Raw genomic sequence first — 18,049 nt, 5'->3', positions numbered from 1 at the left:
GAGTAGATAATAATGATTTATAAATATATATCTAATAAAAATAATAACTTACTTGATAATATAAAAAAAGGTTTGAATATTTAAAATTTATACGATTTAGGTAAAGCTAATTTTGTCTGACGTTTGACAATTTAAACTTTGAATCCAATAGCCTGGAGCAATTTAGCACCTCCGCCTCTTCCTCTTTCGTCAGCACCCGCGTACGTCTCTTACTCCAAAGTCAATTTAATAAAAAAAAAAAGTTTAACGGAAACAAAATAAAAAAAAATGTTAAATAAAGTAAATAATAAAAAAATAAAAGAGGAGGTCTCAGAAGTGCCAGGTCACTGTAAACTCACGTCTCCAAGCTCTCGTCACCTTTCATGTGTCTCCACCTCATGTGCGCGACCGCCGTCGCGGAGAACGCGGAATCGCGGCCCCCGGTACCGGTTGGATCTCCGCTCAAGAATAAACGCCTCGATGGAGGCGGTGGGCGTTCCTCTATAGAGACCGCATTCAACTTCGCAGGCGCGTTTTCTCCTTTACGAGTTGCGCAGTGTTATTATCAACTTGTATCTGCGATACTCACTCAGTCTGCTTTGGGCAGCTTCAACATCTCTTTAATTCTCGACTCTTTTTTTATTTTTCAATCATTATTTAATCAAAACATTTCTCACAAATTAATTCTCCAATCCATTATTTTACTGTTCAAAATCTGTCCAGTCATTCGCTACTTCGACTTGCGACAATTAAACCGTAAAATTTTTCATTCAAAATTTTTCTACAGAAAAAAGTCCTGAGTCCAAAAAATCTTTTAGAAAACGTCGGGAATCAAGTCAAAATTTTTTTGAGCCAAAAATTCGTCTTGGTCAAAGATTTCTATTTTTTTTCCAGAAAATTGAAGTTTTCAAAAAAAATTTCTTAAATAAAAATTTTTTTCTGTGGTCTCAATTTAATTTTTTTTTATTTAAAAAGTAAAAAAAAAATTCTTAAGCTTCGAATAAAAAATAAAAATGTATTATTTAAATATATACATGTAGGTCAATATAAATATATATACATATATATAAGTATATAAATTTACGTGAGAAGAGGCGGAGCTTTAAATACTTTGAATCCCCACTAGAACACCTTTTATGCGCGTACAAACTCTTTTTACGTGTTACAATTTAACCGTGTGTTACCACTCGTGAAACTCTTTTCTCCCTCTACTACTCTACCTCTTTATGATCATACATATATATATAAATACATATATACTTATCCTTATCCTTACCCTTTATCCCCTTGTCCCCCTACTAAAATTCTCTTGCCTCCTACTACTCCGTTATTTCTTCCATACATATATAGACATATATATACATATATATATATATATATATATATATATATATATATATATATATATATATATATATATATATATATATATATATATATATATATATATATATATATATATAACCAACGAGATGGAGTAAAGATATAATATAATAGGTAAAGAAAATCGCATGTACATGTAATGTAACGTAACGGTAAAGAGGTAACTCGCTACTGGTCTACGAAATGCAAAAGTATGTCCGGTTGTCTGGGTATAAATACACCTGGCACCCTATAAAATTTAATGCCAAATAAAATACAGCTCCTTTATATATTTATATGGAAGAAATAACTAAATAATAATATATATGTACAGCAGACGGAGCAGTGAAGGGAAATATTTAAGATGGTGTAGAGGGTAACGCATGATCTTATACAGAAATACCATCGCCATTTTGTATTTATATTTATTATAAAAATGAAAGTTATTTATTTTTTATACCAGCAGATTACTGGATATTATATAGTAGTCTGGAATATTACAACTGCTGGTGATGTTTAATTAGGACGTCTTGTGCGCGACAAACGAGCTCGACGCCGGCGAGATAACACGAGGGCGGAAATTACACCCAGGTATTTATAGGTGTCTCATATAAATAAACGAAAAAAAAGGTAACAGCAACAACTAAATTCTCAGGTACTGAGAAAATTATGTATTATTTTCTCTTAGCATGTTAATTTATAAATTGTCATACGTTTCTTATATTTATTGCTGGCAGTGAACATTGGGCTCGGGTTTTAATACTTCATTGAGATACTTATCGTTAGTTGGGCTGTCGGGTTTTAAATAAATAATTTTAAACAACTTTATTATATATATACATTTCATGGTCTTTTATTTTGTTTAAGATTTTTCATTACTTTTTATTTTTATTTTAATACAATGTCGGAATTTTATTGCGGCCGAAAAATCAAACATAAATATTTTGTTTAGAATATTTTTTTAGTTTACAGAAATAAAAATTTTTATTATTATTATTTTTGAACATAAACAATCACTATATTTTGTTATTTTGCCGTTAATTCGGACGGAGTACCGTTGGCCCGTCGACTTATATTTTTTTCCAGCTAAAAGGTATAGTCTATCTATAGGCATACATAAGTCTCTTGTTGTTTTACCTAACGCACCAATTTGTTGATTAATTAATTCATTAATTAATTAATTATTTATATTACCACAATTATTTATATTTTTTTTATTAATTTCAGTAGTGCACAGAAAATAAAAATTTCTTGATACAAGATAATTTTTAGTGGTCTAGAGAAATTCCCATACGAAAAAAATATATATCCGGGCAAATCTGCATATATGAGACACATTTTTATATATATGTTCAATATATGTAACATATTCCAGATTTGCACGGGCATATATTTTTTTTGTATGAGTTTTTTGCATTTTAAATTGAAACAAAATTTTTTTTGAGCCAAGAAAAAATTTTCCTGAGCCAAGAAATTTTCTTTTAGCCGTAAGAAAATTTTTTTTCATTTCGTAATGAAAAAATTTTCTTGAGGTAAATAAAATTTCTTGAGTTAAGAAATTTTTTTAGTCATCAGAAAATTTCTGTTTTCATTTCGTAATGAAAAAATTTTTTTGAGGCAGAAAAAAATTTTGGGGCCAAGAAATTTTCTTTTAGTCGTAAGAAAATTTTTTTTCACTTCGTAATGAAAAAATTTTCTTACGACTAAAGGAAATTTCTTGAGTTAAGAAAAAATTTTGAGTTGAGAAATTTTTTTTAGTCATAAGAAAATTTCTGTTTTCATTTCGTTATGAAAAAATTTTCTCGAGGCCAATTGGCTCAAGAAATTTTTTTCAATCATATGAAAAATTTTTTATTCATTTTACAATAAAAAATATTTCTTGCACCAAGAAATTTTTTGTTCTGTGAGTTTTATATGAAAGTGCATTTAGATATTTTATTATTATTTTAATCAACTGATTAATTGTGGGCGGGCAATTATAATACTATTTATTATTGTTATATTTATTATTATTGTTATTATATTTATAATAATTATTATTATCATTATTATTAATAATCAGTAATATAATATTTTCATATCTTTTTCATTAAAAACTAATAGTTAATTTACTAAATACTAAATACACAACAAGACTTGAATCAATTAATTTAATTTAAATATACAAAATGTACAATTATATTTATTTGTTCTTTAGAGTCCATAAAATAATTTTAATTGCTGGAATTAAATAATTTATCCGTGGATTCATTTTTAAGACTAGGTCTTTTATCTTTATCTATTTTATCGGGTTTCAAAACTATACTCGTTACTATGTTTCACATATAAATACGTCGTAAATCCGACGGTGATGTGATCATGTTGCACTGCGGACACAATTTTTTAGCTCCCTGTAATCATAATTTAAACGTACACTTGCGTTAATATATTAATACATTATTATTATTATCATTACATGCAGTTAACAGGTATTACAAGATATATATATATATATTATTTGATTTTGATATTGTTGATTTATCATCCGTATAAAGTCATACGGGCTTTGTCAATTTGTCATATCAACTTGTAATTAATACATTACGCTATCAAAGCAACATGCCATCAATTGTATCACAATCATATATATTTTTATTTATTCAATTAATTGCTTGTTGTTATAACGATTATTATTATTACACGGAAAAAGTAAGTAAAAATTACTATGCTGAAAATAACCCGAAACCGCTAATGGGATCTGATAGCGTTTACTGTTGATAAAAGAAAAAAAAACCGTTTCCGAAGCGTGGGATCAAGATGCACTAAAAACTCTACATCTATTTGTAGATAAAAATGGCGAATTTTTGAGTAAAAATTACCCATAAACTTTGGTAAGGACATCTAGCCACCCGAGTCAAAAAACAAATTCGGATTTAAGGCTCAAAATTCTCAATGAGGTTTTTGAGGATCAATTTAGAATTTTAAGATTGACAACAGTATAGAAAGATTCTAATTTGGTCCTCAGAGTAGTAGTTACGACCCATTTTATCACTTTGAGGATTAAACTGGAGTAACATAATCTGGATTAGACCCTCAAAATACTCAAAACATACAGAAATAATTTTATCTAGATCGCATAGGCTACAATTGTGTAGTCTGCGCACACGTTTACTACGGGACACTTGCAAATTTTGAATCAGTTTTCTTATAGTCCGGTGTTACTATGCACCCGTAGTAAAATTTATTGGGAATTTTTCTCAGTGTAAAATTTTGTATCTATACTTGTAATTTCTTTATTACAAGAAATTTAAATTATTACAGTGCAAACTATAAAACTTGAAGTTTTTTATACAAGGGCCCTGTTTTTGCGCTGAAAACTAATTTTTCACTGCTCTTTTTCCGTGTGGTAATTAGGGTGACTGAGGCAGTAATTAGACACTTAACTAGTGACTGAACGGCTGGATTTTTAAATATTTGAATTAGGAGGTCTTTTGATAACTAAATTTAAAAATCCATTTTTTTCTGTGCATTATTATAATTATATATAAAAAATATACTTACTAGTGTATGTAACCAACATTGCTCGCAATGAACGTGCCAACAACACACTGAAGTTACTGGTTTTTTATACTGTTCCTTTAAACAGAAAAAAAAAAAAAAAAAAAATGTAGAACTTTAATCTTGAAAATAAATTTTTTAAGGAGGGTCTATAGTAATTTTTGTCCAAGCTTTTCTCTCTAACTATACTCAGAAAATTAAATGATAGGAATTATCATCTAGTGATGGTAAAATTTTTACCATCAATCCGATAATAGTGAATATTATCTAGATGATTGAATAAATAATCTAGATCGTAATAATATTAATTACAATCCCTGATAGTAACTGTTATCATCCTGATATTATTATCTCTATTAAAAAAAATTATAACACTAACTATTTTGGCATTTGAAAACTTTCGAATCATTCTAGATGATTGGATTTAAAAATTTAGGATAATAAACACAATTACTTAATTTTCTGAGTGTAAACCTCTAAACGAAAAACTAAGAACGAGGCTCGATGCATTACTCTATAAATTAGCAGTCTACGTTTTGATTTTTGAAAAATATTCATTTGTTTAAGAGAAAAACGTGGACAAAGTTTCCATTTACTGCGCAAGTGCAACAAGGATAGTTCCGTTTGTTGGCTTGAGTGTGATAGAGAAAAAAGTTCAGACCTCTCTTAGTTAAAATAAAATTTAAATAAATAAAAATAAATATTGAAGAAAAAAAAAATAAATTACGTACCATACAAATTAAACACTTGAAAGGTTGACCCCGCATTTCATTTTCAAGCTCGCGAATTCTATTGCGCAGAGCATCAACAATAGGGGCGTCGGTGCCTTCGCGTTTTGGAGATGATGCAGAACCAGCATCGTCACTGTCACTGCGTTGTCGTGGTGTAGAAGAAGGTGATACGGACATTGAATTATTAATATTAGTAGTGCCAGGTTCTGATTTAACGTCAACTTGGGCACCGTGTGGCTGGTCCGGGGGTGTGTGGGGTGTAAGCGGTGCATTTGGTGATATAACAGCTTCGCGCAATGCATCGCGCTCTTTTTGTTCTCTTAATGAGCCTTCACCACGGGGCGCTATCACATCAGCTTCCGAGTACTGAGCGGGTCCGAATTGCGCTGCATCATCCCCATCCACAACCAAATCTTCCTCCTCTTCTTGATTACTCGAACGATTACTCGTTGACGTGGCTAATCCGGCGGCTGTAAAAAATAAAAAAAAAAAATTGCCATCAACAAAGGACGCAAAGAAATAAAATGAAAATTAATAAAACGGTATGAAATATCATACATATTGCGGGCAATATTTATTCAATATTCTCTCCAACGAAATTGGATTTTCAGTTTTTAATTTTATTAGGCATCCGAAATACATACGATTAACTTTTATTACTTTTAAATCAATTGAAGCGTACACAGAAAAAAAATTTGCGACTGAAGGTAAAAATTCTTGGTTCAGAAAATGTTTGTCGTGACGTCTAATAAATTTTTTGATTTTTGTCATAACAATAAAGTATAAAAAAATAATATTTGAAAAAATTGCACCTATGATTTTTTAAATTTTCTACATGTGCATATTTTTAGTTTTTTTTTGTTTCGTAGATGAATATTTGATATTTCTTATATTTAATACTCACCAGAGAATCCTCCCACTAGCATCGAACTGGCTCGGATCCTTCTCTGTCCAGCCCATTCGTACTCTTCGAATGTTTCGGCATCACCTTCAACATCCACTTCTTCGTCATCTAAATTTACATGTGATCCAGGATTACCACCATTGTGTTTAGCTAAGCATCTTTCTACATGCTGATTAAGTTCCTCTGGAGTACCCGAGAGACGTTCACTGCACACAGGGCAAACTGGCTCATCTGCTTTTCTTTTACGATTTTTAACCCGAATTCTCGCCTTTAAATTAATTTTTATTAAAACCTTTTCTTCTGTACCTCTAATTAAAATATACCTGAAGATCGGAACGTTTTTCGCGCAACAAAAATGAAAAATTCATGTAATTCGACTGCCTGAGGTAAGTTGAGGGATAATTGGGGGTTTTTGCAATTTTCGGTTGACATACGAGCATCTGTGCGAAACATTTTGGAAATCCACATCCAGTAGATTTTTTACTTTTCATATCGTTTCTTTATTTTCGTTCGGCAAAAAACGTTCCACACGGAAAGAAAATTATGGCAGCGGTTCCCATAATTCTGTGAAATTTTTTCCTATACCATCATAGGAATTATGACCATAAATTATGGGAGCGGTTCCTATAATTATAGGAATGTTTCCCATAATTATCAGAATAGTTCCTATAATTATGGGAATGATACCCATAACGTTATAGGAATGGTTCCTATAATTTATAGAGATACTTTCTATAATATTATAGGAACCATTCCCATAATATTATGGGAACGGTTCCCATATTATCATGAAAAAATTAATTTAAAGAAGTGTGGTAATCACTTCTACAATACACATAAATATTATTAAACATAAAAACAAAAATTCAAACATTGAAAAAAAAAATCGTATTTGGCAAAAAAACATTAAAATTTTTAACAAGAATTTTTTGTCAGCATAAAACATTCAAGAAAATTCAAATTTTGGGAAATTTCTACACTATTGTGCAAAAAAAAAATTTTATGATATTGTAGGGATGGTTCCCATAACATTATGGGAACAGTTCCCATAATATTATAGGAATAGTTCCTATACCAATATGGGAACCATTCCCATAAATTATAGGAACCATTCCCATAATGGTATGGGAACTATTCTCATACTATTATGGGGATGGTCCCCATAATATGTGGGAACCATCCCTATAGTAGTATAGGTACTATTCCCATACCATTATGGGAACCATTCCCATAATGCATAGCAAAACTTCCTATAATTTTCTTTCCGTGCAATCTTCAGGTACATTAATTAAAATAACTATATTTACTTGACGATTAGCGCGGATCCTTTTGTAAGTTTCCCATCTTCCCTGTATCGTTCCGTCAGCAGTCGAAGGTGCGTGAAGCATCGGTCCATGCTGATGATCTTGATGTCCTGGCGGTAACGATAACCTCTGTCTTGGTCGTGAATTATTAACAGATACCTTGTAAAGCCGATCTAATTCCTGGGCGAAATGTTGCTCGAGTTCTTGTGGTCTTACGGTAACACCGCAAACCGGACAACACGACGGATCCGACGAAAATTTTTTCTTACCTTAAACAAAATAAATCAACTCAAGATAAATAAAACGTCATCTTTGTCAGTCAGCATCTTATACTAAAAAAATTATTATTTAATTTATAACAAGAATAATACCAATAAATCCTGGTAAAAAAATATAAAACTATATATATATAAGTATATATACTATATATATGTAAGCGGAAACTTTACTTTAGGCTTCGGAGTACGTATTGCGCTCCGGGCAAAAGATAACTGATCATCAGAACACCAGCTGCGGTCCTTCAAACGTACAACGTTTGTTTATTTATTTGTTCGGTCTTACTCTACACAGTTGGCACACAATGTTTAGCTGGGATTCTAGAATTCTCATACTCTATATTACATAAAGTAATATATATATAAATATAAGGGTCAGACTAATTTTTGAATCACTAAGCTACTGTACCGTCTTCTTTTACTACACGCTGAGAAAAAATAATTTTTTGAAAGTGGATTTTTTCTGCTTACAAGAAATTATGCGGCTGAAAATTACAAATTTATTATTTTTTTAGTTTGAAAATTTTATTTTCATTCGAAATTATTTGAATTTTCGGAGTTAAATTCAAGCAACTAAACGAAATTTGACTTTTTTGAAAAATGGATCGGCAGAAAAAAATAATTTTTGGGCGTAAGAAATATTTTGCAGTGTTCGAAAACAAAAATTATTTTGAAGCAGAAAAATTTTTGGGATGCAAGAAATTTTTATCTCAGCCCAAAATAATTTTTTTGACCCAAGAAAAATTTTTTTTTTCTGCGTAGTATCCATTTAAGTCAAAAAAGTCGGATTTCAAATATTTCTTTACTCGGATGAAGAAAATTTTCTTAATTGCAGTAAAAATTTATAATGAAACGGAATTTGGTTTCCTATTTAATTTTTATTGAAACTGCGTAACTAAATTTGATTTTTTTCATCAAGAAAATTATTTGTCAACTTAAATTTTAATTCAATAATTTGATTGCTTTAATTGCTTTGCTACTCGAAAAAATATTTTTTCTAAAGTTATTTCTTATTTCAGTCAACTACTAGACCGTCATCAATAAGTAAAATAATAATTCCTCCGGAAATATACATATCTATATCTAACGTATCATTTCCTTGGTATTTTTACAAGCCCACATGTATATTAATAAGATAAGCTACACACTTTGTTAACATTATTTGTATTTTGTATAGCACGTGACAGAAACCATTTGGCTGTCAGTATGTATTCAAAAAATTATTAAAAAAAATAAATAACAAATATATACATGTGTGTGTTTTTCACATATGTATATAATATGTCTATACCCATACATATACATATACACATATATATTCATATATAAAGGAGTAAAAGAAGTATTGGTTGGCACGCGAAGGCCGTTTTCGTCGACTCGTGACGTCTTACGTCCTTGCTATTCTATTATATACTAGAATAATCCAAAATCTTTTATTTTGTAAAGCCCCTTGCTACTCACGTTTATTCGGCGAATACCACGCTGCATTCCACGACCGTTTAACATATCCATGTCTATTGGATACAGAGGATCCTTGGGCATGAAAATAAGACGGGTACAAGTCCAATCCAAGAGAGAAAGAGAAAGAGATAGAGACAGATAAAGAGGAAGAGGGAATTTTACTCTTTGTCCTCACCGGCTTTGGACTCCCTCGTAGCCCTTGATCGTCTTCATCTTCTTTATCTCTCTCACTCTTTTCTTCTTCCTTGTTTATCTTAAAGCTTACGGTAGCTCTTGTCTCTTCTCGCCCTCACCCTACTTTCCCTATTCAATTAAGTGGCCTCGCAAATTTATGTCCGCTACTGTATTCGATATTCCGTCGCGATGTCTTTTATTGAAACAAGGATCCTCGTATTAAGGATATCACGAGTTAAATAGAGAAGACTACTCGCGGATTGGATATTTTGAATTTAAAACAAATTTTTTTAGCGCAATGTAATGTAATGAGTTTATATGTGCGCGTGTTCGAGACCAGCCGTCGGCAATTTTAAAAAAAATTTCGAATCCTCGATTATCGAAGCGAGTCGAGTTGAAGCAATCGTCAAAATACTCGTTATCTGTTTTTTTTATTTCTTGCGCTTCTTTGTCTTGAATTTCATTCAAACTTCATAACGTCGTACCGCAAAATCTTCTGTGCAAGAGTGAGATGATGATGAAAAAAAGTACAAGACGTGAAGAAGCTGGGTATTATTTTTTAAGTTTTTTGTCTTCCTTTTACATTTGAAATTTCTCTCTTTAAATTTTGTTTTTTATTTATATTTTTTTATTCCCTTTCATTTCTTACTTGTGTACGACTACAGTTTATTTTATTTTTCGTTTTATCATGACACTTTTTCGCTTAACCGTGTAAAGGAAAAAAATATAATAAGAAGGATGAAAGAAAGGAAGAAAGAAGAAAAGAAGAAATGGGGAGAGAACCCTCAGGAGGATGACGTCGTAACCGTTCTTTTGAGAGCATCTCCAACCGCGCTATCATTTACACTTAGCTACTGTTAAAATCCCAACATTTTCTCACTTCTCTTTTAATATATATATACATACTATTACTCTTTTCTTATTCACGGTACGGTACAGTATTGCGGAGCTGAACAGAAGAATACGAAATTCATGAAAGAGAATAAAATAAAAAAAGTTAAAAGTGAGCGAGTTAAAGGCTAACGTAATGCATAAGGGGTAAAAAAGTGTTTGCGAGCGATAGAGCGATTTCGTATCTTTAATTAGAACCCCTAAATGACCCTCGGTGTAATAAAATAAAAATAAATAAATAGATGAAGAAAGTAAAGAGAAAAAAATGGAGTTTTGGTTTTATATTAAATGAGGTAATTTAAAACGTTAAGAATAATCTTAATGTCGTTTTTCTTGCTCATTAATTCGTAATTTAGATTTTTACTGAGCACTGATTATTTTTAAATGCTTTTACTTATTGCGCTGTAATGTTATGAATATATATTGTGTATTACGATGGCTGTTTATTTTTTCGGGTAAATTTTCAGGGCATCGCGTATTCAATAACGTGGATGTGGTTCAGTTCGGTCGTACGTGATCAGATATGCCGGTGAGTATCTGCAGAGATTTTGAATCATTGGGAATAGACATTTGGCAACAGTTCTCCGTGGGTTTGCTGGCAAGGGAGCGGCGGGTTGTGAGGTTTATGATCCCGATTTGAATTCCCGGGGCATCGGGCGCCGTTCGAGTACCTCTTTGATTTAATAGCAAGCATCAACGGGCGCATACTTGACGTCAAACTCTACTGAATTGCTATCAAGTGTATTTATACATAAGGTGTTTAATGGGCTAGTACATATTCCAGTAGCAGTTCTATTTCATAAATAATTTTTAAACCTCCCGCTATGAAAATTGAAATTTTTGAGAAGAAAGAAGTCATTGGTTTCGGTCCGATTTTTGAAAATCGAGTTTTCGTCAGATCTCGACGTTTTGAGGTCCTAGGAAGCATCCCATACAAAGTTGCCGAGCTTTGAAAATTTTCCATAGATCGGCCGGTGCTTTTTGCTTATAAAAACGGCGCACAATTAACCACCGTTCGTTGGCCAACGGTTTGATTGAGTGCTCGTGATACCGAGCTTTGGCCGATGATTGATTGCCACGATTGGCCAATGCTTGGCATACCATTATCATCCGATATATAGCTGATCTTCGGCCGATGCTTGAAAATTGGCAGCCATTCACGACCCAGTAATGGGCCGATTCATTTTTTTTGTATGGGATTCTGACTATTTCCGGATGGACGTCTGTGTGTGTGTGTAAACTTTTTGTTTGACGATATCTTTGAAACGAATCAACTGATTTGAAGTATTGGCAGCAATCGAAAGAGCTCACCAAGATTTGAAATTGATTAGATTTGGAGTCGATCGGTCGTGTAGTTAACAAGTTATACGAAAAATAAAAATTAAAAAATGTTTTTTTTTAGGTTTTTTGCGTATAACTCATAAACCACTTGCTCGATTTGCCTCAAAATTGAATCAGTTCTAAGTCCGCGAGCTCTTTCGATTGCCACCAAGAACTCTCGAATCGAAATAATTTTAACAATTTTTAATGATATATATTATTAAAAAAAAATATATATAAGCATGAATACCTAATGTTTTTTTTTTTAAATAATAATAAAAATAATTTAGTTAACGAGTGTTTACGGTTGTTTTAATCTGGATAGAGCAATTAGTATCTGATATCGATGATGATAAAGTAAGAGAACAAGAGGGAGAGAGGGCGAGAAAATATATAATGCAAACGCATGGTATGGAAGTAACTTGAAACTTAATCCGGTTTTAATTAAATAACCAAGCACGACGGGTTACTCTTGTCCTGCGTCTCTCATTTCCCCTCTTTCATATCTCTTTCTTACCCAAACAAACCCATCTATCCATAGCCCTCCGTTACATAAAGCGTGTCAACTACCCAAGAGTCATAGAATAATGCCCAGAGAAAGATGAAAACAGTCCATAGAACAATCGCGTTAAATTTGTCTGTATTGGCGTTTCTCAACAGATTTCCACTGCCGTTACGTGAGTAACCAAAAGTTTACTCGAGGGTTCGTTCGCGTGGTTAAAACACTACTAGCCATTTAACCACAACTGTTGTCACGCGAATGGGGTGAGTAACCACACCAAGTACACCGGCATTCAACGCACCGGGGGGCCAACATATACCTCGTATCTCTCTCGACTTTCCTGGCTTTTATTTATCCTAACCAATAATATACACACCTTTAAACTTAACAAAATCTTAGCTTGTATCTCTTCTTCTTCTTCTTCTTCTTTATTTTAATTCCCATTTTATTTATACCTCTTAATTTTTTTTAACTCGCAAATGTCTCAATCAAATAATAACCCATACTACTACTAAATTCATACCCGAATAAATTTGCCATAACTCTTAATCGTATGAGTCTGGATGATATTCGATCCCATGTACGACATCATACGACTTATATATATTTATATACATATGTATAGCTCTTTCTTCGTCGCCATTACCCCTACCCTCCAACTACCTCTACACCCATTTATGTCCTCAAGTGTAGGGTAAAATTTATATATATAATAATAATAAAATATAATATATAATAAGTAGTAAAAGAGAGTCAGTAAGTAAACGGGCAAGGCGTTTTATTAATAACTTAAGCTTTGAGAACAACGACAAAACGCGTTTGGCACTTGGTGTGCAGTCTCGGTGATTATCTGGGCTTTAGAGTCGAGTAATTAAATGATAACGGTCCGTTTTTACTTTTTTTATATATATTATATATTATATATAAGGGTCTGGGTAGTAAGTGTAGTACAGTAGCTCTCTTTAATTTCTTAGATGAGTAAATTACGCGAGGGCGACTCAAGGGCTGCTTCAGACTACAGGCATAAGTTCGGCAGTTAAGGATATTTATCTATAGATATATACATTCATAAGACTACTTTACTTTGTAGGTAAGAAGGCACTGGGAGGAGGATGAGACGGAGTAGCGTGAGACACCGGGTGGTTTCCAATCCCTTTAAATGCGAGTCCTTTCATGCATACCCGAGTACCTTTGCTTTGCTTCACTACTCTCTTACTCTTATGCTCTACTGATACTCGGATTCTGTACTCTACTCTACTCTACTTTACTTATTATCTTCTTGTATGTATGTATGTATGTATATGTACCGAGATGAGAGTATCAACATGTATATATAACGTCTTATATCCACGGTGTTAAATCTCGTCCTATCGCAACACCATCGCTGCACTGTTGAGACACCGGTGTATGGTATAAAATATATGTAAGCTAAATAAAACCACCGATCTCATAATTTTGAGATTTTTATTTTTAATGTAATTATTAATACTGGTTACGTGTCGGAAGATACTTATATTTATTAATACGCTGGAAATTTTTTACTTTTGCGGAATAAATATCACGAGAAAAACTTTTGAATGCTGACTATATACTTGGCAATTTTATTATTAATTATGGAGACATAATTATTTTATGAAATAATATTTTTTTCTGAATATTTTGTCGTTAAACTAAAAAATTTGCGGAGCGGATGTATGACGGTTTATTTATTTTACCCCCTTGGAATGAAATTTACTCCGTAGGGGAGTTTATTTTAGTGTAAAAACTCCGAAGGAGTGAATACGGATCTAAAAAAAATCCAGTTCACTGCAAAATCACTCCGTTGGAAAAATATGCGGAGTAATTTTTTCTAAAACTCCGGAGCTCCAAGTGAAGAAATGAATTCGGATTTAAATAAAATACGAATTCATTCCTAATTTTTTTCAGTGCAATACTAATATTTGAATTTTTTTTAGAGCAGGAAAAAAAATTTTACATCAAAATTTATTATTTCCTGAGGAGTAAAAATGTCTCTATATGGAAGACATAATTTAATTAGGATGCTAATTTAATAATTTTCTTGTTTAATCTCATTAAGCCATAAATGTCACCCTGACTGTCCCTTTTACTGTATTACCGTATGTTCTGTAATTTATTTCATTAATCGCCGATAATCTATTTTATTATTAAAACTATAGACTATGAAACTATTTAATGACTGAGTAATTTATGAAAAAAGCGTGGGCACAAAAAATATTAATGACTTTTACAACCAACGAATTAATATTTGACCCTTGGCTTTTTTCAAGATTTTTTTTTTTATTTTATTTAATTTAATTTAAGATAACTCTCGAGTCAAGAAATTTTCTACTTTTTCTGCTCACTATAGACGGAAATTATTGCAGTTATCATTTTTTTTTAGATACACGAAAATTTCTTGAGTAAAAATGACTCCAAAATTTTTGTACCGTCACAGTATTGAAATTTTTACTGTTTTTAGTAGTAATTACATGTGTAATTAATTACTTTAATTCACAATTAATTAAATGGTAAATACGCTGTCAAAAATTAGAGGAGTAAATCCAAAGTGAATGCGGAATGGATAACGATTTATTTATTTAATCCCCTCGGAGTGAAATTTACTCCGAGGATTTTCTTTTAATATGAAAACTCCATATCGGAGTAAATGCGGATTTAAGTAAAATCCAGTTCACTCCAAAATCACTCCGCTGGAAAATCCAACTCCGAATTTACTCCGTATGCTGAGTGATTTTTTCTAAAACTTCGTAACTCCGAGTGAATTAAAATCCGTAATCACTCCGAATTCACTCCCAATTTTTTACAGTCCATGAAAATTTTTGAAGCCACAGTAATTTTTAATAAGAACTTGATTCAAAAAATTATTTCAAGTATTTTATTAATTTCACGTACGTAAAAAAAAAAAAATTGGATATTAAGATGAAAAGCTTAAAGAATAGCTTACATGAAAGTAGTTAAATTTATTTCTTGCAGGATGTGTATAAGAGAACGAGGACGATATTTTATTTTTTAAGGGAAAAGACCAAACGATAGTCTTTCCGTTATTTCCTTTGCCCGATGTGCAGTAGACTTACGCGTCACCGCGTTTGCTTCTATTCCTTTCGCGGCTGGCTGTTCACTCTCATATAGACATTCCATTCTCTATTCGCTTCACTACTACTACACTACTATACTATATAATTCAACAGCTCCTACAAGATCCAAACGATCAACCCCCGGTTAGTGGTATCACTTATCAGCAGTAGTCGGCAACTCTGTGCTTTTACTTTACTTTTTGTTCTCCGCTCCTCGGCAGATTCTGTCTGACACGTCACACGACAACGTATTTATACGTCAAGACAAGTGAAAAAAGCCCTCGTGAAATTGCCACACGCTCGAGAGATGAACCAACCGACTAAAATGAATTTGCTAGCCCAGAAGCTGCCATCCATGGGAACAAGGCATTTAGTAGTTTTTTTACATTCAAACTTAATTCCTTACCGGATGCCAAATTTATTTATTTTTAAGCTGAACTTCGACCTTAAGTAGATTGCAAGTGAGTAAGATTCGCGTGTGTAAGATCGAGTAGTGGAGTAAAGAGTAAAGAAGAGGACTGTTTTGGTCTCTCCGGCTGTCCGGGCTCCCGTTGTGTAAATGAGGGGTCGTAAAGAAAGCTACAACACAAGACTAAAGTTCTCAACTCCAGGCGCCTTATCTCTCTTCTCTTGGACACCTTACTTGTTACTCCATCTCAGTTACACTCTCATGACCCCCTACCGTCTTACCTGCCTTAAATCAAGCCTGTTTGTAATTAAGAGAATTAATGGCCTGTATCAGAGTTAATATTTGCGACATGACGCACGAGGTTGCCGCGGAGACAAATCCCTTATATATCATCTTTGTGCTTTATAGTTAACGCAGGCACTCTTGGTCATGTCCCATCGACGAGTACTCTCTCTATTCTCTACTCTCTACTCTCTCTGGTTCATATGTGTACTGTATCACTACACCATATTATATACTCCGTTTGCAATGTAAATAAAACCCGCGGTCAGACTCTGAGTAAGATTATAAGTGTAAGTCAAGTAGAGATGGAAATAAGTTAAGATTTAAGTTAAGTATGGCTCTTATTAACTGGTGTAATATACACGCGGTTGAGAGCGAGAGAGCAAGAGCGAGTGATATGAGAAAGGAGAAAAAATATATATATATATATATATATGTATGTATGTAATAATGTAAGAAAGATTCACGAGGTTGGCTGCTTTATGAAGTGGACACAGACAGGGATACGTTATTACATTATCAGGCAACACGCACCGCCTCCGACTATCTCATCTCGTCTCTCACCTCTCCCGTAAAATCTCTAGCTCCCTTCTCGCGACCCAACACCCGACAACTCCAAACTCCGTGGGACGTACAGGCCGATGTATACAACCACAAATATAAATATATTATATGTGTGTATGTATGTAGAGTGGACAAGTGGCAACGGTACTAAACTAAAACCTCCCCGCGACCGGGTAATTGGAAGCGAGTAAAAAGAAAGGGACGCGGCGGTCCTATCTGTGCTAATAAATACGTTGCTACTGCGTATTAACGCTCGACGATAATAAATTGTTGGTACAAAATGATCGCAAGATAGCTGGCAAAGAGAATGAACTAATTTTAAATGTAATATAAAATATATAAATTAATGAATAAATAAATAAATGTTTTTGAAAAATTTTTAAATTATTCTCTAAGGAAAAATCGGGAGTGATCACGGATTTTATTTGAGTCCGCATTCACTCCGATTCGAAGTTTTAATATTAAAATTGACTCCTTTTGGAACTAAATGTCACTTCGAACTGGAGTTTCAATATTAAAATACTCCCCTTCAGAGTGAATTTTACTCCAAGAAATAATTACATGGTCTTCTGCTCTGTCCTCACTTGGAATTCACTCCGGATTTAATCCACGTTCACGCCGAAATTTTTTTACAGTGTACGCTTCTTCCTTTCTTATGGATATAAATTATTACACTGTAAAAAATTGGGAGTAAATTCGGATTTCATTTAAATCCGAATTCACTTCGTCACTCGGAGTTTCAGAGTAAAAAAAATCACTCTGCATACGGAGTAAATACAGAATTTTTTTCTGAGCGATTTCGGAGAAATCTGGATTTTATTTAAATTCGCATTCACTCCGATTCAGAGTTTCAATATTGAAATAAATCCCCCTTCGGAGTAAATTTCACTCCGGGGAATTAAATAAATAAACAGTCATCCGCTCCGCATTTACTCCGGATTCGATCCACGTTCCCTCTGCAAATTTTTTACGTGTCATCTTTGAGGTTTAGAAATTTATCGTTATCAAATTTTGGTCGTGTGAAAAACATTTTTAACACAAAAACTGATTATTTTTCCTCAATATAAATTTTCGAAATATTATTGAAGCACAAAAAAAAATATTATCAGAGAATTAATAATTATGGAAATTTGTATTTATTTATACGCGAGCATGGTTTGTAATAAGTTATATATAAGATTTATATGAGGGATTTAAATTTGTATAGTTATGACAAACAAAATATATATAATATATAATATATTATTAGTTTGTATACACAG

At 32.5% G+C, this 18,049-nt stretch overlaps 1 protein-coding gene across 6 annotated transcripts in view; it reads right to left on the bottom strand.

The window, feature by feature from the left end:
• Positions 1-3,477: 3,477 nt before the first annotated feature.
• The window catches only part of LOC130663462 (E3 ubiquitin-protein ligase Rnf220-like), a 98,456-nt gene continuing 83,884 nt past the window's right edge, over positions 3,478-18,049 (bottom strand). For all 6 annotated transcript variants that reach the window (XM_057462698.1, XM_057462699.1, XM_057462700.1 and 3 more), the window contains 5 exons: positions 7,821-8,086; positions 6,514-6,781; positions 5,610-6,079; positions 4,882-4,956; positions 3,478-3,731 (listed from right to left, as the gene is read on the bottom strand). In XM_057462698.1, coding sequence (XP_057318681.1) covers positions 3,660-3,731; positions 4,882-4,956; positions 5,610-6,079; positions 6,514-6,781; positions 7,821-8,086 — 1,151 coding nt within the window. In that variant the 3' untranslated portion in view covers positions 3,478-3,659. The remainder of the gene's footprint in view (positions 3,732-4,881; positions 4,957-5,609; positions 6,080-6,513; positions 6,782-7,820; positions 8,087-18,049) is intronic.

The sequence above is a fragment of the Microplitis mediator genome, chromosome 2, assembly GCF_029852145.1.
Source record: "Microplitis mediator isolate UGA2020A chromosome 2, iyMicMedi2.1, whole genome shotgun sequence".
In the NCBI taxonomy this organism is placed as follows: domain Eukaryota; kingdom Metazoa; phylum Arthropoda; class Insecta; order Hymenoptera; family Braconidae; genus Microplitis; species Microplitis mediator.
Note: the sequence above shows the minus strand (reverse complement) of the source record. Positions and strands in the feature narration are given on the sequence as shown.